This window comes from Ictidomys tridecemlineatus, chromosome 1 (genome assembly GCF_052094955.1).
Source record: "Ictidomys tridecemlineatus isolate mIctTri1 chromosome 1, mIctTri1.hap1, whole genome shotgun sequence".
Classification (NCBI taxonomy): Eukaryota; Metazoa; Chordata; class Mammalia; order Rodentia; family Sciuridae; genus Ictidomys; species Ictidomys tridecemlineatus.
This window is the reverse complement of record NC_135477.1, coordinates 161655232-161679087: the sequence shown is the minus strand read 5'-3', so window position 1 is coordinate 161679087 and position 23856 is coordinate 161655232. Positions and strand designations below refer to the sequence as shown.

Below are 23856 nucleotides of genomic sequence, written 5' to 3'. Positions count from 1 at the left end.
TTAAATAGTTTGGGGTGGGGCTGGGGATGTGGCTCAAGCGGTAGCAGGCTCACCTGGTTGGATCCTCAGCACCACATACAAACAAAGATGTTGTGTTCGCCGAGAATTAAAAAATAAATATAAAAAAAATAGTTTGGGGTTGGTTGGTTGGTTGGTTGGTTGGTTGGTTGGTTTGAAATCCTGAGCACTCTTTCAATAAAAGAGTAGACACTCTTTCCTCATTACCTGTTAAGCACATCTGGCAGCAAGGAGTTCTCAAACTTCAGCCTGGGTCAGAATCACCTCCGGGGAGGGGTTGGGCAGGTCCAGGGTGAGCCTCAGAATTGGTGATGCCTTGAGAGGTGTGAAACAATGTGAACCACCACCCGTGTTGCCTGTTTTCTTCATTTGCTTTCTTGTAATGGTTTGTTTGTGTCGGTTTGTTTTGTTTTGCTTGCTACCAGAGATGAAACCCAGGGAGTCTCAACCACTGAACCCCACATCCCAAGCCTTTTTTATTTTTTATTTTGAGACAGGGTCTCACTAAGTTGCTCAGGGACTGACTAAGTTGCTGAGGCTGGCTTTGAACTTGCAATCCTCCTGCCTGAGCCTCCTGAGCTGCTGGCAGTTGATTTTATACTTTGTAGAAGGAGAAAGTCTTTTGAGGGGGCATATTCTTCTTCTATTCAGGACTCTTAAGTCCCTTTCATCTGTCCATCTTTTCAAAAGTTGGGAGGCCTAATTTTCTAATACACACAGATATATATACACACAATGATTTTCAAAATTGATATCTTTTTCCTGTATTGCCTCTCCCAGAAACCTTGACTAGTAACAAAGTGAGAAGAGATAAAATTTGTTTTGCTAGACACTGACGTTTTATGTCTATTATAGCATCACGTCTGACCTATGATGGGCAGAGTAGCATGTAACAATGCTTTGCAAGCTGGAAAAAGCTATCACCCAGCAGCAAGGAGGCATTACAATTAAGCTCAATATCATCATTTATATGTACGAAAGTGGTTCGAAGATCAGGTTCCGGGTTCTAGAGAAGGTTCTAACTGGGCTCTGCTGTTTAGCTTAATCACCATACGACTCACTTTTCATCTCTCATTTTGCATTTTCCTCACCTGTACAATTGAGGAAATAACATCTTTATTGCAAGATATTTTTATGCCAAGGAATAAACATAATATGTGTAAAAATCTTGGTCACAAACTGCCCTTGATATATGGTTATCTGTTGTGTTTACCAAGTCATTGTTAAAATTGTTTATTCCGTAGTCCTAACTCAGCCGAGGGCCAGAAAAAAAGTATCCATTTCCCGTACAGATCCGTTCTGCCCTAACCTGAGGTTCCTGTCATTTAGAGAGATTCTGGTCACCTGCCTCCTGCGCGGAGCAGAGGCCCTGCTCTTCGGGTATTTACGGCGCGCGGTCGCCCCAGCTCAAGCTCAAGTCTGCGCTTCCAGGTTCAGTTTCAGGGTTGAGCCGGCAGCCCTAGCCGGCGGGCGTGGAGCGGGCAGCCGTGCCCGGACCCCGGGGTCCTCTGGGGGCCCCGGAGTGGGGAGGCGGCGTCCGGGAGCCCCCGGAGGAGGATGGGCTGCGGACGTAGCAAACTGAGCTGCTGCACAGCCCGCAAAAAGGTAAAGGGCGCGGGCGGAGAAGTTTGCCTTCCGAGGGGCTGGGGGTGCGGAACCGCTCCGCCGCGGGGGACTCGCGCCCCGGCTCCCTCGGGTCCGCGGGGCACGCCGGGGAACGGGGAGAGGCCGTGCGGAGACCGGGGAGGCTCTGCCGGGAGGAGCCAGCTCTCCGACCCGGCCCGGGCTGAGCCGCCCGGAGCTGCGGAGTTTACAAACACGGCCCCCGGGCCCCGGGAACTGCAGCGGACTCCCGCTGACTCGGGTGCTGTTGGGGGGGAAATGTCTAGTGTCTGTGGCAGGTGTCCTCTCCCTTCGATCTGGGGCTGCTCACTGTGTGGCTATGGACCAGAGGCTGGACCTCTCTGAGCCTTCGGATTTCCCACCCGTTTAGAGAGTCAGATGATCTCTAGGTCCACTGCCCGGAGTGGTCCACGGACTTGCAGCATCGGCATCACCCTGGACCTGTTAGAAATGCAGGATCTCAGGGCTTTGCCCAGAGGTGCTTCAACTAACCAGTCGGTTAATGAGGCGCCCAGGGGGTTACTACCCACTTTAGAGGCTGAGAAGCGCTGGTCTAGGGCCTCTCGCAGGCCCTGGAGCCGGTGCATGTGGGCTGCCCTTGGGGTAGGTGGGAGGGGCCAAAGAGGGAGGGGGATCTACCGCTTTTTGCAGCCGTGTCCTCCCTTCCTGTCCCTCCCCCAAGGGGCCTGGAGCTGGGTTAGGGCTCAGGGGACTCTACTCAGGTTTCTTGCAGTGAGACCAGCTGCCCCTTGGGGTCTAACAAGCCCGGAAGGTCAGAGCCTGGAGCCAGAAGGACAATGTCCTCAGTGGACGACAGGAGGCACTGAGAAAGAAAGGAGGATCCCCAAGTTCTGGCCCCTTTCCCTCCTGCTAACTGTCCCAATCCCCCCCAGCCCCGTGGGAATACACGATCGCTAAGCTTTACCATCAGTCCCCCTTGAGACCCTGAGAAGCCCCCAACTGTGGCAATATTTAATGATTTTGCAACGAACTTTAGTCCTCTCTCTTCTGCTCTGCTTGTGCCTAGCTTTCCTGCCTGTCAGGTGCTCAGGACTGTCCCTAAGCTACACGATTCTCTTCCCTGCTTTGCACCTAGTCCAGGGAGACAAGTTCTGGTGCCAAATATAATGCCTTCTGGTTTTTCTTGCTTCACGTCTATTCTCAGATCAAAAACATCACCAATCTCTGACCCAAAAACCCTTGCGTTCTTCCTGGTTAAAGACTGAGGGAAGGGGCTTGATTGAGGTCACAGAGCAAAGACATCCACCTGGCCCCGTGTTTTTTTGTTCCTTTTTTTTTTTTTTTAATTTTTTTTATTTGTACTGGGGTTGAACCCAGGGGCGCTTTACCATTGAATTGCATCTCCAGCCCTTTTTATTTCTTTATTTTGAGGCAGGGTCTCATGAAGTTTCTAAGACTGGCCTCCAACTTGGAATCCTTCTGCCTCAGCCTCCAGAGTCACTGGGATTACAAGGGGTGTGCCACTGCATCCAGCTAGTCTTCTTTTTGATCATGGAGATTGAACCCAGAGGCACTTTTCATAAGTCATATCCCCAGTTCTTTTTAAATTATTTTTTGAAATTTTGATACAGGGTCTTGCTAAGTTGCTGAGGCTGGCCTTGAATTTGGGATCCTCCTGCCTCAGTCTTCAGAGTCACTGGAATCACAGACCTACACTAATGTGCCTGGCTTAGCTCGGTGTTTATTTTCACGCTCCCCTGCACTTCCAGTGACTTTTTGATGGCTACAAAGTTCTTTGTCAAAAAAGACCCTCAGAAGGGCCTGCTGTGGCTTCCCTGCCTCAGCAGCCCCAGGTCCCTGTCCCTGTGCAGTTTGCTGAGTTCTGTGGCCTGGGGTGCCTGATGCCAGGACTTATGGACTGGTTTTATTTAAAGTTCATGGCTGTTTCCATCTGTAGCTTGTGCTCTTGCCTAATTTCTCACCCATGTGTCAACCCCTGGCTGAGCTCCCAAATCCATCCCCAGCAGGCTATCAGCCCATTGCAGGGAGGGGGGACTTCAAGGATGAGATGCTCAAAACTGAACTCAGACTACAGAAGGGTCAGGTCACAATAATAATGACTCACCCTGAGTGATACCTCTCAGAGAACATTCATATCCTGCCCAGGCTCTCAAAAGCCCTGGCAGCTGGGCCGAGCTGTGGGATGAACCTTTCCCACTTTACTGTTGAGGAAACTGAGACTCAGTGAGGAGCAGTGTATCCAAAGTCAGAAAGCCATCTGGGAGCAAAACTGAACAGTTGAGCCCAGGCTGGCCTCAAACTTGCCATCCTCCTGCTTCAGCCTCACAAGTCACTGGGATTACAGGCACACACCACCTTTGAGAGCCTAAACCCTTCTTCTTGGCAAGAGACCATTGCTTACATGGTCACTTCCCTCTAGAGAACTAGGGAGAATGGCAGGCAGTGGGTAGAGGCCAGGGAAGCAAACCTCTGGGGTTTACTTGGGGGGTGATATGGGGTGGGAGGAATTTCCCTCCCAAGAGGTTACTGGCCTCCTTTGAGCAGCAAGACGAGTAGATGTGGGCTGGGAGGCAGCTAGTGGCCAACCCCCAGTGTGTGCCACTAAGGTATCCCAGGCAGGTTGGCATTCTCCACTCCCCAGGGCTCTGACTACCTCACCACAGCCCCAAGCAGGGCCTCTGAGCCTCTCCCCACTGCTACCAAAACCAGCCTCAGGCAACAGGTTCGTGGTGGGTCAGTCCTGCAGAGAACATTCCTGATCCCTTCCATGTAGCAGGCCAGGTGAGAGGGAAAGAGAAAAGAAATGACCCTGAAGAGACTGGCAACTGGCATAGGCATCAGTAATTCTGAAATGGACCTACAGACCCTAAGGGCACAGGCTTAAGATCTAAGTTCACATTATTATTATTATTATTATTATTATTATTATTATTATTTAATTTGGCAAACCTTTGTGTGTCAACCACACCAGATTCTGGGTGAGGTGCTAGTTCAGTCCTAGCTTCAGTTGATCTTGATCTTGGCAATGACTTGGCTCCTCCATGCCTTGGTGTCTTCATCTGTAAGATAGGCATGATGTTCGCTCCTGGGTTACAGGAAGAGTCTGTGAAAGAATGCATGGACAGTCCCCTGGTGGCCAGACTTGGCAGGTGGTGTACACTTGAAAGGTAGTGAGGCACAGACTTAAAGTTAGACTTTAACGGAATCACTGCCTGGATTGTATCCAAGGAAAGCAAACAGGGATGTGGGAGACCTTATTCTTGGACAGGCACAGGAGATGCAGCCTAAAGTCAGGCCATCTGTTGTCAAGGTGCATGGGAAGCAGCCTGTTCTCTGTTGTTCTAGAAGGCAGAACTGTGGCTAGTTGGGGATGGGGGTGCTACTTCTTGTGAGGAAGAAGTGGCCAAAAGAAGACCTCAAAAGATAGTGAGTTTCCCATCATTGGAGGGGTTCAAGCAGAGGTCACATGACATTTTGGAAAATATAGTAAAAGGGACGCAAGCCTAGGACTCGTAAATACTAAGATTCTTCTTCAGAAATATAATTATTCTGATTATTGTGCTTAAAGGCAAAATTTTTTAAATTCAAAAAATTATCAAACTTACACATTACCAGGCTTGGTGGTGTCACAGCAGTTTATACCTGTAATCTTGCCTAATCCAGAGGCTGAGGCAGGAGGATTGCAAGTTCAAAGTTAGCCAGAGCAACATAGTGGGACCCTGTCTCAAAAAGAAAATAAAGGGCTGGGGTTGTAGCTCAGTGGTAGAGCACTCACCTAGCACAAATGAGGCACTGGGTTCGATCCTCAGCACCATGTAAAAATAAAATAAAAAAGATATTGTGTCCACCTATAAATTAAAAACATATGTTAAAAAAGAAAAGAAAAAGGGCTGGGGCTGTAGTTCAGTGGTAGAGCACTTGCCTAGCACATTTTCTTAGCCCTGGGGTTAAGACATTGAAGAAGGAAAAAAACCAAAACGACAAAACTTTTAATTGCTTCTAACTTTACCACGAGGAGATAGCCACTGTGTACATTTCAGTGTCATTCTTTCTACTGTCTTTCCTAAGTATATTATATGCATGAGTGTGAATATTTTATAAAAGTGGGAATGTGTGGTTATCTCCTAGTTACTTAGTATTCTCGGGCAGCATTTCCCATGTTAAACAGTCCATGGAAATGATGTTTTTTTAAGTGGCTACCTGTGGTGCTCAGGCTGTTCCCCAGCTTCGTTAGCCCATTTGGTTGTTTATACTCTCTACTCCTACCTCTGAGCATCCTTGTGTTTTCTTCCTAACCTGGGACTAGAGTGACTCTGGGGTCAGGGAAAATCACCGTACTGATGGCATTTTGGCTGGGTTTTGGAGATGAGAGGGGGTGAGACCGTCATGGTGGGACAAGGGTATGTGGAGGGTGTCCTAGGCAGAAGGAATATAGGAGCAGGCCCTTAACACCCCATCAGTAGGGATGGGCGAATCTGAACTTTAAGCTGGGTTTGCCAAGCGGGGGACAGTCAGGGACTATGGGAGGAGGCTGCCTGTTCAGTCATGCAGAGGCAGTGAGCCCTATGCCCCAACTATCATGAACACATTGGCAAGTGCATGACCTCTGAGCTAGTAGTTTTTGCCCAACCCAGAAAAATGCCCATAGTGAGGCCAGGGCTGGGGCTCAATGGCAGAGTGCTTGCCCAGCATGTGCGAGGCACTGGGTTTGATTCTCAGCACCACATATAAATAAATGAATAAAATAAAGGTCCATCAGCATCTAAAAAATTTTTTTTAAAAATGCCCCCAAATCATGCCAGCTAAAGCCAATAAAGGTTTCCTTACACATGGTACTCTGAAAGACGGGAGGTTTCGGCCATATGTCTGTGTTATAAGGGGACACCTTATAAATGCATTAGGAAAATTCCTAACTCTGATCATCTTTGAGACACAACATTGGTGACATACATTTTGCACACTTATTTTCTCAGTGCTGAAGATTGGACCATGGTAGAAAAATACTTTGCCACTGAACTATACCCTCAGCCCAACATGTTTTTATTTTTATTTTTGGTACTGGGAGTTGAGCCCAGGGGTACTCTACCCTGAGCTACATCACCAGCCCTTTTTTATATTGGATTTTGAGGTGGTTTTTATTAAGTTGCCCAGGCTGGCCTTGAACTTGCAATCTTCCTGCCTCAGCCTCCCGAGCAGCTGTGATTACAGGGGTGTGCCATTGCACCTGGCTTCCTCCTGCTACCACCCTGATCTGGGCTCCTGAAGAACCAAGGGTAGTATGAAGGGGATCCACACCCAGGCCCTCCTAAGCAAGGGCCCCTCCTTTCCTGTCCTCCAGAGAAGCCTTCTCCATGACAGGAGCTGACAGCTGGGTGTGTCATGGCCAGCCCCTGCCCTGCCCAGAGCAAGGGAGCTTGACAGGTTGATAGAGGGTGAGATAACAAGATGACCTCACTCTGTCCCTTCTTCCCCATCTGTGGCATGACAAAACCATAAGGGCTCTTACAGTCCCCATTGCCCAACACCATGCCACACAGAGGAGGAAACAGAAGCCCAGAGAGGGGAGGGTGCACACCCAAGGTCACAGAGCAAGCAAGTGACAAGCCAGTGTTTCGACTCTGGATGCCTACTTTGCCATTGGGTTGGGGAGACGAATGGATATATGGCACTGTATCTGGGCCTTCAGCCTGTCTCTGCCCTGCCCGCCCCCACCCCAGCCACTGATACCTATTTTCTCTCCAGTTCCTTCAGGGTCCCTCTGATGGCAGGGCTGACCCAAAGGCAGAAATGGTATTTAGTACTTTTGCTAGCTCCAGGCCCCCTGTCGTGACCAGAACTGGCAGACCCCTGGGAGACTGATATGGGACAAGAAAAGGTGAATTTGAAGAGGAAGAAAATAAATATCATATATTGGAAGGCCTTTCGGTAGGCCTCAGCATCCGGGAAGTGAGGCCCTGATTGGAGGCCTTCCCAGCTCCTATCTCTGTCTGCCGTGGTCTGGGGGTGGGACAGAAGCAACATTTCCTTCCTCCCCTGAGGCCTAGTTCACTACTCTGTCAGATAGGAGCTCCGGAGACCACATCCGTCCTGTGCTTGTGATTTTCTGGGGGCCCTGGGGACCTTCAGCCCAGCGGTGCCAGCTGGCCCTTCCAACTTTAAGTTGGTTGTACAGTCACCTAGGACCACGCCCTCGGCAGGCCATGGGTGATGTTGACCACATACTAGAGAAAGTGAAGGGACCCAGCTAAACCTTTAGTGACCCTGGGAGTGTGGAAATGAAATCAAACTCAGGTATTACTTTGGCAATATATTTCTGCCCATCTTAGAGATTTAGAAGCTAACGCTTGTATTTATGGTGTTCTGCCAACTGAGTCTCTCTAATTTGGTTGTGAATGGCTGAAATTTCTCAATAACTCTCAACAGTTTAAACCCCACCCTTCCTCTCCCAAAGGCCCTGGAGGGGGCCTCTTGGGCCTCCACCCCACCCCCTTCCTGCTTCTACCCTGGGCCAATGGGCTCTGCCTACAGTTGCTCAGATCTGAAACTAATGATGCTGGGGCCCCACCCAGACAGAGTCCAGAAGCCAGGAAGGCTGCTCTGACATGGTGGAGGACTGTGCCCTGAGTCCCTGGAGACTGGGAATCACCTCTGCCCTTCAGGCCCAGCTATTTGGATCAATCTGGTATATATGTGCCTGGGAGAAATGGAAGTGAGTGGCTCCTGGCTCAGGTGTGTATCTGGGTTCTCCTCAGGACTTTGTTCCCTACTTTGTGGCCTCTGGCCAGGTATCTGCCCAGCCCCACCTGTAGGCCTTAGATTTTCCACTTGAAAAAAAAAAAAAAAGAAGTGGGTATTGAGATAAACCACCTCCAGGGTCCCTTCTAGCCCTTTTTTTCTGGTCTCCTATAACCCTTCTTCAACTAAGATACGTGATATAGAATTATGTGATCAAGGAGAGCCAGGGCAGTGGTACGTGGGAGGAGCCAGATGGAAGTCTTCAGGGCCCTTTGGGTACTGAATTCTCTAATCAGGATGCAAAGCACTTGATCAGAAATACACAAAAGCCTCCAAGGCCCCCCAAAGGACGGGCCTCTTTGAAGCATGGAGTGGTGGTTCTGAAAGAAGGGCTGGGCCACATGTCTGCAGGAAGGCTGTGGCCTCCCAGACCTCCCAAGGGGGGGAGTAGCTGGCCACCTTCTATCCAAATTGCTTCTGCTTGATTCAGTCTTGCCTTACAAGGTTCAAAATTTGGGGGGGAGGGAATTGAGACTACCCCAAAGGCTTGAGTATAACACTGTGCCCACTCACCCCAAAATACCGCCTCCTGAATAGCACTCAGCAGAGTACTCTGAGGCTCTGGTGACACTGGTGGTCTTTATGTACCACCTTCTGTAGACCGCTTTGTGTTTACCAGAGGGCCTTACTTGCTGAACATCAGGCACACTTTATAGAATTCCAAACAGGGTGGAATGTCCTCAAAGATCACTCAATCCAACCTGAAAAATAATTCTCTCCTTTCCAATTCTTCTTGCATGTGCCTAGTGACAGAGGGCTCATTCTACCACCGTACCCCACCCTCCAATGAGGCAACCTTGTTAGAGGGACAGTTTTGCAATTTTTCTATGGAACTGAAACTTTTCCTTGAAACCTCTGGTACTTGTCCACAGTTCTGAAATCTGAGGCTGTAGAGGGTACACCAGCAGCTTCTGTCTATGACAGTTCTGCTGAGATGAAGAGAGCAGTCAAGGTTTTTGTTTTTTTGTTTTGTTTTATTTTTTTGCCTTTTTGTTTTGTTTTGTTCATTCATTTGTAGTACTGGCTAACTCTCTACCCCTGAGATGCAGCCCCAGTCTTTTTTTAAATTTTTTTCTTACATACATGACAATAATGGAATGAGTTACATTCATAATTATCCATTCACAGCATAATTTTTCATAACTATGTATATAAAGTATGTTCACGCCAAATTATGCCATTATATATGACTCTCTTATTGATTTTTTTTGCATTACAATTCTTTTTTTAAAAAAAAGAGAGAGAGAGAGAATTTTTAATATTTATTTTTTAGTTTTCGGCTGACACAACATCTTTGTTTGTATGTGGTGCTGAGGATCGAACCCAGGCCGCACGCATGCCAGGCGAGCGCGCTACCGCTTGAGCCACATCCCCAGCCCCATTACAATTCTTAATACACTTTTATACCACAATTTATCATATCCTGTTTGTATATAAGGTATGTTGACACCAAATTCACATTTTCATACATGTATTTTGTATAATGGTGACCGTCTCCTTCCACCATCCTTGCTATTCCCCTTCTCCCTCCTTTTCCCTCCCATCCCCCAGTCGTTTTTGAAGTTTTATTTTGAGATAAGTTCTCACTAAATTACCCAGGCTGGCCTCAACTTTGTAATCCTCCTGCCTCAGCCTCTTAAGTACCTGGGATTACCAGTGTACACCACAGTGCCCAGTTTCTTACCTGCTCTTGAAGCTGACTGACTACTGTTCTGTTATAAGCCTCTCCTGTGATTTGGTTTTGAGTCTCCTTCCACATTCTATCAGGTTTTTTCCTTGGTGTGGGTGGGGAGGGGAGACCCCTCTCAACTGGTCCATTTTCCCTCCATAATGTGAGCCTATTCTAAGGGGTCTTACCAGGCTCATTCTGAGCTTGTTGGTCTTCTTCACTGCTCTCGGCGCTGCCCTGTCATTCTGCCTGATTCCTTGTCTGCTTTGGACAGCTGCATCCTGCTACAGACCAGAATTCTTCCATGAGAGGGCCCTGGTCTGCTCCACAAGCAGCTGGACTCAGAGCCATGTGTATACCTAGGTCCAGGGGCTTTTTATCAGTCATCTTAGGAGAAAGGCTGAGGAAACCCTGACCCTCACAGATAGGGAAACTGAGGTCTGAAGAAGGCAAATAACTTATTTAAGTCACACAGGCAAACTAGAACCAGATCCCCTGGGCTGCCTCCGTCCAGGGTTCTCCCCCCCCTCCCCCGCCAGCTGCCTCCTCCGCAGCTTTCTTGCTCCTAGGTTTCCGGTGACTCAGGAAGCTGCCATCCATCTTCAGAGCTCAGCCCGTATGCCCTACCCTAGTCCCCGGCCTCCCCACCCACCCCACTTTGGAAATTCTCCTGTCCTCCTCACAGCTCCGGTCCTCTCCCACCACAGAGTACACTCTGCTCCTCTGAGGAGGAAGTGGCCTGGTCCCCAACCTGGGGGGTTTTTCCACTCAGTAGTTGCTTAGTGAGTTCTATTTAGTTCAGGGCCATTTGTCCCCAGGCTTTTGAGGCTTCAGAATCACCTGGATAGATTCCCAGCATGCACATGTCCCCTTGGATTCCACTGGTCTAGATCTGGGGCTGGGGATCACATGAAGCAGTGGTTCTCATCCAGGTCTTCCAAGGACCACATTCCTGGGCTGCGGCTGTAGCTCAGTGGCAGAACACTTGCCTAACATCTGTGAGGCACTGGGTTCAATCCTCAGCAGCACCATATACAAATAAATAAAATAAAAAGTATTTTTTTTTTAAAAAAAAGGACTACATTCCTGGAAATTCTATTCCAGGCATCATACCAGATACTGGACAAAACCAAAGTGGACTTCAAAAGTGGTCCCATCCTCAAGCAGCCCCTTGGGCAGGCAGGAGAAACAGACTGCCAACCAGGTATAGGTCTCTTGTGGGAGCCTGGACTGACCCAGCCCTCAGGAAGGCCAAGAGAGAGCCCAGAAGCCTGAAAAAGAGTTGGTGTGTGTCATGGTGGGATGGATGGTCCTGAGCAGTCTGAAATGTCTTCCACACATGGATGTATGTGTTGGTCCAGGAGTTCCACAGGTAGCCCTGAGTTGTTTGGATTTGGTTTTGACCTAACAAATTCTCCAATGATTGTAAGTAAGTGATAATGTAACATTCCATGCTGGCAAAGTTGTAATGAAATTGGCTGACTGATGTGTCATTTGTGGATGAGTGGAGAGGTAGAGCTGGTAATATTAGATATGTACAAAATTTTATTTACCTTGTGTGTGTGTGTGTGTGTTGGGGATTGAATAGGTCTTCCTACATGCTAAGCACATGCTTTACCACTGAGCTGCATCCCTGACCCTAGACAAAATTTTATTATTGTGTATGTTCATGAAAGCATACTTTGCAAATTAAAAGTGGAAGTAATCTAAACACTCAACAGTAGACTAAATGACTAAATTTATCCATAAAGATATTCTACTTGAGTCATTAATTTAATGCATTTGCTGCAGTTTGATCAGAAGAGAGATTTAGATGTGGTGTAAGGAGACAGCACGGTTGAAATGCATACCTGTGCTTGCAGGCACTTGCTGCAGATTCAACAAAGGGTGGGGAGGGGAACTGTCTTATTGGTTCTAGGAAGAATGCATAGGAGATCAGAAATCCCTTCACTTTTTTCTTTCATTTTTTCTTCTCTTTTTTAATTTGCTTTTTGTAGCCCCAAGAACCCATGTTCACCTTTTCTTTTTTTCTTTTTCCACTTGTCAGCCTATGCCCAGACCAAAACTCAGGCTCAGGAATGAGACTGTGATACAAACCCATTGCAAGCTCTAGATTGTGACAGGTTGATAGCAGGTCTTTTGAAATTGGTGGCCTAGAACTACGCCGGCTCACACATACCACCTACAATCCAGCATAGTTAATTCTGTCCAGATCTCAAACACCAGGATAGAATTGTCATAGACTTTTCAGACCCACTTCAGCCATGCTGGAGATAGGGCTGGGGATGTAGCTCAGTTGGTAGAATGCTTGTCTCGCATGCACAAGGCCCTGGGTTCGATCCCCAGCACCACACACACACATACACACACACACAAAAAAAAAAAAAAAAAAAAAGCCACAGAAACCCTGGAGCTGCCAGGTTAGTGCCAGAGGAGTTTGAGTTGAGGTCAGTGTGAAGAGGCACCAGAGCATGAGTTGGGGGCAGCTTTGGCAGCAGAAGGCTGAGCTAGAGAGGTGAAGACCTAAATATAGAGCTCCCCTGTCCAGTGTGGAGACAGCTGGTGTGGTCATTACCTCCAGCCCAGAGACTCCCAAGAGTTCAAAGTCAAGGCCTGGGCATTAACACTTCCCAGGATCTTATGTGATCCAAAACTGAAAGACCCAGTAAGAAATCCCTCCATCTCAATCAAATACCTGGGCAAGGAGTAACTTCAGACTCTTCCATGTTAGCTTTTTCTATTTCACTGATTTTACCTTTTGTGTTGGTTTGACATGCCCCTCCCTCCCACACACACTCTTTGACATTGCATACCTTAATCCAATTTTACACATATTTTTTTCTTTACTGTTGTAAATTGTTAATTGGACTTATTCACTGTATTATTGTTCTCTTTTTTTTCTTTCCCTCATTTTTCTTTTTCTGACTCCCTTTCCTCCCCCATCCCTGTTTTGCTTAAACATATAAAATATTAATTGGATTTGTTCACTCTTTTTCTCCTTCTTCTTTTCCATACTCTCTCCTCCTTTTTTCTTTTTTTGATGTCTCCTTTTCTCTTTCTGCTTACTCCTCCCCCAGTTTTTGAATGCAGAATGTGCTAATTGGATTTATTCATTCTTTTTCTTCTTTCTCTTTTTGGTTCTCTCTCCCTTTTTTTCTTCTCTTGCCTCTCTTCCCTCCCTGACTCCCTGTGTTTTTTGTTTGTTTGTTTGTTTGTTTATTTGTTTGCTTATATTTTTTCCTTTTCTGCTTCTTGTTTCTTATTTTCATGCTCTGTATAGTTTAATAAAAATTTTATTTTCTGTAAAAATATTTTTTTGGCCTTTGTGGAGTATTATTCTCCTTTCCACTTCTGAAATAGTGGAGTTACAGAGAACATTTTAAGTATGTTTTATGGCTTATTAGTATATGATATGCTCTCACCATAGTTAGTTACAGGTGATCATCATCTCTTCTCATAGTATTGTGAACACCTTGAGTGGGTACTTTGACATGGACATATACCCCTGGCCCTGGACAGATAGTAAAGAGAAAGCAGCTCACTAAAATGAATCTCAGAGAAAGGGGAAGAGAAAGGTAGAATAATATAAAGAGAAGATCAGTGTAGAAGGAGCTCAAGAGGCAAGAGTGGAGAGATAGGCAAGGGGATGACATGCAGAATGAATTCTAGAAAATCATGTTTTTTGCATATATAAATATACCACAGGGAACATCACCTTTATGCCCAGGTAGAAAGAGCCAATCAAATTAATAGATGAGCAAAAGGAAAACTAGTAGAATAGAGAAAGGAGAATGGGAGAGGGGAGGGAAAAGGGGGTAAATTTGAACTGGAACCAAATTCCATTCATGTATGAGTTTATCAGGATGAGCCAAACTACTATGTATAACCATAAAGATCTAATAAAAAATAAAATTGAAAAAAGACCCTCACAGGGCTGAGGATGTAGCTCAGTGGTAGAGCACTTCCCTTGCAAGTAGGAGGCCCTGGGTTTCAGTACTACCAGCAAAAAAAATATATATTAAATTTGCCCATTCTAGCAGATAGGCAAATATCAATATAAAAACACAAGTAACATGAGAAAAAAGAAATTAAGATATATCTAATAGTCCATGACTCTAATGACTGAACTCATGAATATCAAAGAAAATGAAATGCTGGACCAAGAATTTTAAAAGATATTTGTTAAAGTGATCAATGAATTAAAATAAAATCTAATGAACTAAGGGAGAAAATAAAATATATGAAAAAGCATTTCATTTAAGAGACAGGTATTTTGAAAAAGAACCAAATAAATCCTGGAAATGAAAAATCAAATAGAAAATTCAGTTTAAAGTCTAATCACTTAATTAGCTCAAGGAGAAGATATAATTCAAGCCATGAAGGCAAAAATATATGAATTTGAACATTCAGATAGCAATAAAGAAAAATAAGAAATCAAGATCAGTATATATAAGAACTCTGGGACATAATTAAGAGATCTAAGTTAAGGCTCATCGGTATTGAAGAAGGAGCAGATATACAGGCTAATGACATTGATAACCTATTCAGTGAAGTAATAATAGAAAGTTCCCAAACCTGGGGAATGAGATGGATGCTGATATTGGGGGCATTTACAATCTCAAATAGCCAGACCAGAAAAGAACCTCTCCATAACACATAGTTAAAATGCCAAAACTGCCAAAACTTCACAACAACGACAAAAATAAGTATTAGAGACAAATACCAGGTCACTTAAAAAGCAAACCAATCAGAATTAAAACAGATTTCTCAACAGAACTGCTATCATGCAGGATGGCTCAGAATGATGTATTTTGAACAATGAAAGAAAATAACTGCCAACCTAGATTAGTAATTCAGCAAAGTTATCTTTCAGAATCAAAGTAGAAATAAAAACATTCCAAGACAAACTAAAGGAATTCATGACTACTAAACCAGCATTACAGAAGATGCTTAAGGCAATCCTACATACAGAATAAAAATTTTAAAATAACCAAGAGATCTCAGAAAGGAATAAATATCATTAGAAGAGTAAATAGGCAAATGAGAATTAGGGTTGAACCAAACATTATAAGTAAAACAAAATGTCAGGAAGTAATGCATAACTCCATAATCACACTGAATATAAATGTTCTAAGTTATCCAATTAAAAGACATACTTCGCAGACTAGATTTTAAAACACCTAAATATATGTTGCCTACAGGAAACACACCTCACTGACAAAGATATGCACAGGCTGAAAGTAAAAGGATGCAAAATGATAGTCTATGCAAATGGAATCTTAAAGCAAGCAGGAGTAGCTACTCTCAAATTCAGCAAAGCAGAATTCAAGCCAAAGTTAGAAAAGAAAAAAAAAAGTCACTACATATTGGTAAAGGGAACAATTCAACAAGAAGATATAATGAATGTAAATGTTTATGCCCTAAATGTCAGTGTACCTAATTTCATAAAACAAGCACTATGCAATATAAAGGCTTAGATATGATCTAGTACAATATTAATGAGTAACTTCCATACACTTCTCTCACTGATAGGTCTTCCAGATATATAGTTAACATAAGTACTACAGAGTTAAAACATACTATAGAGCAAATGGATGCAACAGACATCTACAGAATATTTCATCTTACAACAGTTGAATACACTTTTTTTTTTTCCAACTCCTCATGGAACTTTTTCCAGAATAGATCATGTCATAAGCTATAGAGCAGGTCTTGGCAAATACAAAAAAAAAATTAAAATAATTCCTTGTATCTTATCAGATCCTTAAAGGAATGACATTAGAAATCAACAGCAAAACTACAGAAACTATACAAACACATGAAGATTGAATAGTACACTTTTGAATTATGAATGGTCACTGAAGAAATTGGGAGAAATTTAAAATTCTTAGAATCAAATAAAAATATAAATACAAGATACAAGAACCTATGGAATATAGCAAGGGCAGTTCTAAGAGGAAATCTTATGAGTGCCTATGTTAAAGATTAGATCTCAAATAAACAACCTAATAGTGCACCAAAGGTTCTTAGAAAACAAGAACAAACCAATCCCAAAACCAGTAGAAGTAAAAAATAATAATAATAATGAAGATCAGAGCTGAAATTAATGAAAAAGACAATTTAAAAATACAAAGTTGAGTTGGTTCTTTGAAAAGATAAATAAGATTGATAAACCCTTAGTAAGAATAGCTAAGAGAGAAGAGCCAAATTAATAAAAATAAAGGCAGAAAAGGGGAATATTTCAAGAGATACCACTGAAATTGAAAAGTTTGAGGCCAGCCTGAGCAACTTAGTGATACCCTATCTCAAAACAAAAGGAAAGGTGTAGTTCAGTGGTAGAGTGATTCCCTAGCACACACAGGACCCTTGGTTCAAGCTCCAATACCACAGAAAAATAAAAATAAATAACCATATTACTAAAAGTGATCCATAGATTCAATGCAATGCAGTCTTACTGATTACTAGTGATATTCTTCACAGAAGTAGAAAACAACAGTCCTAAGATTCATATGGAAGAGCAAAAGATATAAAAAGATATAGATAGCCAAAGCAATTCTGAGTAAAAAGAACAATGCTAGAGGTATGACAGCACCTTATTTCAAATTAAACTACAGAACTATAGTAATAAAAACTTCAAGGTACTATCATTAAAAAAAAAAGATACATAGAATAGAATAGAAGTCACATCAATGGAATAGAAGTCACACCAACAACCTAACACAAATACAGTCATCTGATTCCTTACAAATGTGCCAAAACATACATTGGAGAAAAGACAGCCTCTTAAATAAATGGTGCTGAGAAAACAGAATATCCATGTATAGAAGAATGAAACTAGATCCTCTCTCTCACCCTGCACAAATGACAACTCAGAATGGAGACCTAGGACAAAGACCATAAGCTTTGCAACTGCTAGAAGAAAACAGGGAAATATAGACACAGGCAACAATTTCCTCAATAGGAACACCTAAAACTTAGGTGTATATAATGCCAGGAATTAATGGTATTAGCAGGATGGCATCAAGTGTAAAAGCTTCTGCACAGTAAAGGAAATAATTAGCAACCTGAAGAGAGAGCCTGCAGATGGAAGAAAATCTTTACTAGCAACAACAGAGGATTAATATCCAGAATATATAAAGAACTCAAAAACTTTAATATCAAAAGAACAAATAGCCAATTCAATAAATGGGAAAATGAACTAAAGAGACTCTTCTCAAAATAAGTATAAATGGCCACTAAATATATGAAAAAATGTTAGATACCTTTAGTTATAAGGGAAATACATATCAAAGCTACACTGAGATTCCGTCTCCAATCAGAATGCCAGTGGGAATGAGGGAGAAAAAGAATCCTCATACATTGTTGGTGTGAATGTAAATGAGTATAACCACTATGGAAATCAGTGTGGAGGCCCCTCAAAAAACAAAACCACCATATGGTCCAGCTATCACACTTCCTGGTATGTATTCAAAACAATTAAAAACGGTCTGGGGATGTGGCTCAAGCGGTAACACACTCGCCTGGCATGCATGGGGCACTGGGTTTGATCCTCAGCACCATATAAAATAAAATTAAAATGTTGTGTCCACCGAAAACTGAAAAGTAAATATTAAAAAAATTCTCTCTCTCTCTCTCTCTCTCTCTCTCTCTCTCTCTCTCTAAAAAAAAAAAAAAAAGAATTAAAAACACTTTAGAGATACATGCATTGCCATGTTTTTAGCAGTACAGTTCACCAGGGCCACATTATGGATCCAGACTAGGTGTTGTCAACAGATGCACGGGTAAAGAAAAGGTGGTATATATACACAATGGAGTTCCATTCAGCCATAAGGAAGGAATGAAATTTATCATTTGCAGGGAAATGGGTGGAACTGGAGAGCACCATGCTAAGTGTAATAAGCCAGATTCAGAAAGACAAGACATGTTTTCTCTCAAAAGTGGAAGCTAGAAAGAAAAAAAAGGATCTTTTGAGAGCAGAAGGGAGACTATTAGGGCAGAGGAAAGGGATCCGGAGACGAGAGGAGGGGATGGCAAGGGGAAGTACCAGAGCGAAATTGATCAAATTGTGTCATGGGCATATATGAATATGCCAGAATGAAACTCACTATTCTATATAATTACTATATACCAATAAAAAAATCAATGCATTTACAGAATAGTTAAATTTGCATAGTGAATGCACATAATATATTTGAAAAAAGTAAGATATAGAAAAGTAGATGTTAAATTCCAAAATTGAATATAGATACATAGGTAAAGAGTAGATGCCACCCTTCTCTGGGATTATGTCTATGTAGCAAGATTTTTATTTTTATATTTTTCTGTATTTTCCATACTTTCTACGACAAATGATGTGTGTAAATATTTACGTTTTAAGAAAAATTACTGGGGAAGGACTGTGTGAGCCTTGAATGTCATTCTGAGGGTGTTTTGCTGGGGAAGGTTTGCTCAGCCTCTGGGGGAGCACAGGGCCTCATACTGCCTGTGGCCTAGAAGCTGTTTGTGGGGAAGAGTTCTCCGCCATTCTGTGCTGGTTCTTATTTGAGAGAAGTTTCCTGAGCTTATGGTCTTATTTCAGATAATACAATGTGAGACCTGGAGGCAGCCTAAGAGATGTGCCAAAGCTCTGTGTGATCTTGGTTCTTGCCATGTTTATCAAACATAAATCAAGAACCTTTGGCTATATTTAGAATGTGCTAGATGATACAGGTGCATTATTTAATCGGATCCTACCACAACCTCATAAGGAAACTGAGACCTCGAGAGGCAATGCAGTCACATGGTGCTGGGGTTAGGATTGATTCCAGATCTGCGTGATTCTAGAATTCCAGCATTCTGAACCACCCTGCTCTGTGTTCTCTTAGTATTCTCACACCTGGCTTGAGTATTCACTTGGACACGGAAGCACCAGGTGATAGTCTCTTCAGCCCCCACAGTCTCAGTTTCCTTGACAAACTTTGCCTCCCAGTGCTGTTGAGAGGAGCCCAGATCAGACCCTTAAACCTCAAACCTGAGTTAAACTAGCAGACCTCCTCACCTCACTGCACAAAGTGGGGAAGCAGATGCCCTGGGGCAGGGGATGGGGAGGAGGTACTTGTCCTCATTTGTAGAAGAGCCAGGACTTGGATCCAGGCATTCCTCCCCCTGTAAAAACGCTCTCCAGGTTCAACATAAGCAGTGGTGGCAACAGGGAAAGGACAACCTCTGGACAACTCTTCCTCCAACCTAGGGTGGGGAGGCTGGCTCCTGTCACTTCCCCAGATTCCTGTGCTGACAGCCTCTCTGGCTGGTGCCTGGGCCAGCCTCTGCTTCCCCGGGAAGAGAGGGTGGAGTTTTCAGGGAGCTGCACAGTCAGACCCGCCCAACCAGAGCAGAGGAGGCAGCCAGGGCCTGGGGGAGGCGCCTCGCCTAGCTCAGTGGGCCCTGCCTGGTACTAGGGGAGGAGCACACAGTCCTGGAAGCTTCCCCTGATTACCATCCCTCCTTGGTCAGAAGTATGCTCCCCCCCACACACACACCACCCCCCACCCCCCAGCAGTGTTGCAGTGGGCCTGACGTTCATGAAATTTCTAATAATTTTTATTCTAATCTCTACCTTTTACAAATCTGTTACCATGGTTGAAAAGTAATGTTTTTGTGGGTTTTTTTTTTATCGTGATCATTCACAATGGAATATTTCTGTAATGTTTTCATGGATTGCCTTTTTAAAGTGTTTCTTAAAACGGGGTCGAGAATATCTCCCTCCCTTTTCTTTTTAGACTGTCTTGAAAAGCTACAATTGGGCTCACACACACACCCCTCCCCCAACCCCATCTTGGTCCATCTGACCAGAGCCAGACCCTGACCAACTTTTCCCTTGTCTTGGCTGAAAGGAATGATTTAAAAGTGTGTGTGTGTGTGCGTGTGTGTGTGTGTGTGTGTGTGTGTGTGTGTGTGTGAGAGAGAGAGAGAGAGAGAGAGAGAGAGAGAGAGAGAGAGAGAGAGAGAGAGAGAGATCTTAAGACAGCATCATTTCCCCTTCCCCTATCCTGGAAGAATTATTCTCAAGTTTCTCTTACTATGTTTTGAAAGGTTAAAATGCCCTCCATTTTATAAAATGATAGTGACAATCTACAAATAATTTCTTTCAACATCCTTGCTTGCCAACCCCTGTCAACTCTCCCATTTAAAAACTGCTTGGATTAGGGTGGAGCTCAGTGGTAGAGTGCTTCCCTTTCATGTACAAGGCCCAGGGTTCCATCCTCCGTACTGGAAGAAAGAAAAAAAAGAGAAAAACAAACCTCATTCATGCCATCTGGGCCGCACTGGCACTGCAGTGTGATGTAGAGAACCCTTCTGCATCAAGAACTTCTTGATCTCAGATTCAGCCTCCAATTGCCAAGGGTGGCTAAAGTGTCTACTAGGTGAGGCTCAGAAACTGGGCCCTGCCAGCTGTCTCCTAAGCCACCTTGACCAAGTCATAACCTCACTCAGTCTCAGCCTCTCATTTTTAAATTGGTGATATTCATACCCATTATGTTCTAAAAATTAAGAGAGGATAGGCAAGACTGCACAGCATCCTGGGTATCATATCTCACTCCCACACAGCAAGGTAAGTAGGATGCTCCCCATTTCATAGTGGCAGAAGCAGCCCCTTTGGATGGAGAATAAGCACAGGGCGTGGGTTTCTGATGCTCTGCCTACAATACCACATCCCTCTGAAGGGAACTTGGATAGAAGCTGAGGTAGCCACAGACCCTGAGAGGATTGGAAGTTTTAGGACACCTTAAGACAATAGCTAGGAAACCATAACAGCCAAATCCCAGGAGAGGGAGGACATGGGCAAGGCTGTGCCTTAAGACAACAGCAGGATCCAGGCTGCAAGAATGAGGGAAGGTCAACCAGCATCAACCAGCATTCTCACAGAGGGCAGGCTGGGCAATGATGAGAAATCACACCCCAGAAACCCCTCCCGGGGCCAAGGGAGCACCACCTGAGGTTTGTGAAGAAGGAAGGAGCCTAAATGGACCAGGCATGGGCAGGGTCTACTGTAATTAGGGTCCTGTCCTGTCTCTGAAAGAATCTCACTGCAGTATCCATCCTCACATTGACCTCCCACTCAAGACCCTCACCACAGTGTCATCTCATTTCTTCCAGAGGCACCAAGAACCAGATCATCCACCCAAACCAGAACTACAAGAATTGGATCTCCTTAATAGGGACACAGGTGAGTCGCCAGCCCCATAAATGCTCCCACTGACACTCATGAGGTATCTACCTTATAATCAACAAAGCCGATCAAGCTACTTAAATAGCCTATGAGATCTTTGGTAGGTGATGTTAACAGGAGTATCCATCTAAAATCAGGGAGTGATAATCCTGATCTGTGTTTTCCTGTCCTTAATTGTTGGTACCACATCTAGCATGCTATGTGCATTTCTGGAAAATAAATTTTCAGAGGGATTCAGGTAAATTGGAGGGAATATAGTGGAGCAAAATTAGGCTGGTAAAGAATCTGGAAAATATGTCTCATAAGGAACAGTTGAAGAAACCCAGAACATTCCACCCTTAAAGAAAACAATAGTTTTCCCAGTTGTCAGAAGTGCCCTGATAGAGAAAAATGATAAGCTTTGTTAGTGTGAGCAGAGGTCAGCACTGAGCCTTGAGACTGTAACATCATGCACAACAAAATCAGCCCAGTGTCAAAGAATTGTTTGTGTGGTTGTTGGTTTAAAACCCTCAGAGCTACCTGGAAATCTGATGAGCTCCCATCTCTGAGGTGTTTAATTACAGTGTGGAGGTTGTTGGTGATACTGTGGATGAAGTTTGAGTACCAGATATACCATTGGACCAGACTTCAGAGGTTCTATGATCTGACTCTATAAAAATAAGCTGGAGAAAGATTCTGTGCACTCCCCACAAATGAATCAGAATCTTGGGGATTGGAGCTGAAGAATCTTTAGTTTTAGTAAGAGTATTTTTTTTTAAACTAAGTTTCTCTTCAGCTAGGGCCTGTCTAAGATTGAGCTCATGGACCAACATTTGAGCCAGATGTTTCGAGAGAGTCTGGACTGTTTGACCTTGACCATAAATTTCAGCTAACCCCTGTCTGTCCGCTCATGGTCCTTTCGGCTCAGGTCTGTGGGTCACCAACTCCTCCTTCTGCCCTATTGGATGTGACCACAGCATTGGCTTCCCCCTGGTCCTCACATTTCTAGACCTGCGCTTTGCCAGACCCTGCCTGTGAAGTTCTCAAAAAGAAACGGTGCTGTCAGGCACAGTGTCACACACCTATAATCCCAGCAGCTCCGGAGGCTGAGGAAGATCGTGAGTTCAAAGCCAGCCTCAGCAACTGCGAGGCACTGAGCAACTCAGTGATACCCCTATCCCTAAATAAAATACAAAAATAGAGCTGGGGATGTTGCTCAGTGGTCGGGTCCCTGAGTTCAATCCCTGGTACCCTAAAACAAAAAAAGCAGTGCTAATAATGTTAACACTGACAACTTCAAATGCTTGTCATGAGCACTGATGGGCATTTAGGGAAAACATCGAATGAACAATAAATAACATTCACTGAGCACCTCCAAAGGGCCTGGCATTACATTTTTGTGTGTACCAGCAGGCACAATGTGGTTGTAGTAGAAGCATTTGTGGTGCAATCAGATTTTGCAGGTTTGGACCCCTGCTTCCCTGAATGTGAACTGGGTGGTGTTGGCCAAGCTGCATGACTTCCATATGCTTCAGTCTCCACTGTGTGAAGTGGGGACAATAATTGTATCCATTACATCGGTTGTCATGAAAATTAAGTGAGTCGTACCTGTGAGACGCTTGGGATAGGCTGGGTTTGGTCAGCTACCTGCTTTTATTATTTGGGTAGCCATTGTTTTATGACTTAATGATCTCAATAGCTCCATGAGATAGTTACCATTGTTATCCTGATTTCGTGTATTGGGTAGCTGAGGCAGGTGGGTGGGCTCTGCCTTAGGTCGTGGCCAGCCTGTTGGACTCCAAGTGGCATTGGCAGCACCTGTTTAGGAGTTTCCCTGAGCAAGGGTAGGCTTCCTGGTTATACCTCCTTCCTGCTCAAAACTGGTCCACCTGGGGAGATGCCAAAGGTGGAGGGTCACACACTAAGATGCTCACAACCCCTAGCAGGTAAACTGAGAGACAAGGTAGCCCCTTACGTGCATCCTAAGGAGGGAAAGCTGAAGAACAGGGCAGGCTGCAGAGCCACAAGCTAGCCAAAGGAAAGGACAGCTAACCTCGGTTCCAGTCCCCAACGGACATGAAGCCATGCATCGTCAGTTCTTTGGATTGTTCAGGGAAAGCTGGAGACGAGTATTATAAGAAAAAGTTTCCCAATTATTAAATCTTGGCAACTACTGATTTTCTACTTTAGGTGTTAGTTGGAGCAAATGGAACACCTCTATGGGCCAAACTGTCCTGTGAGCTGACATTATTATGGGGCAGATGACCACTGGCTGCTACTTTGAAGGAGTGTCTCCAAAGCCAGGCATCTTGAGGGGCTGCTGTGATTCCACTCTTAAGGTGGAAACTCTGGTTCTCATCATTTTGCCCCAGCTTTACACACCTGCCCTGCTGGTCCTGACTCTCTCTACTTTGTGTGGATTTTTTTTTTCTTCAGCTACAGCCACTGCTATCCAGCCACGTGCATCTGAGGAGGCTAAGCAGCATCAGAAAGACATTACCAGAATTCTCCAGCAACACGAAGAGGAAAAGAAGAAATGGGCAGAACAGGTAAGTCCCAGGAACCCCAGCCCCACTCTTTC

At 44.4% G+C, this 23856-nt stretch overlaps 1 protein-coding gene across 1 annotated transcript in view; it reads left to right on the top strand.

Annotated features, from left to right (window-relative positions):
• Positions 1-1429: 1429 nt before the first annotated feature.
• Ccdc69 (coiled-coil domain containing 69) overlaps positions 1430-23856 on the top strand; it is a 42024-nt gene continuing 19597 nt past the window's right edge. Inside the window, exons 1-3 of the mRNA XM_005335807.5 lie at positions 1430-1623; positions 21224-21293; positions 23712-23824. Coding sequence (XP_005335864.1) covers positions 1576-1623; positions 21224-21293; positions 23712-23824 — 231 coding nt within the window. The 5' untranslated portion in view covers positions 1430-1575. The remainder of the gene's footprint in view (positions 1624-21223; positions 21294-23711; positions 23825-23856) is intronic.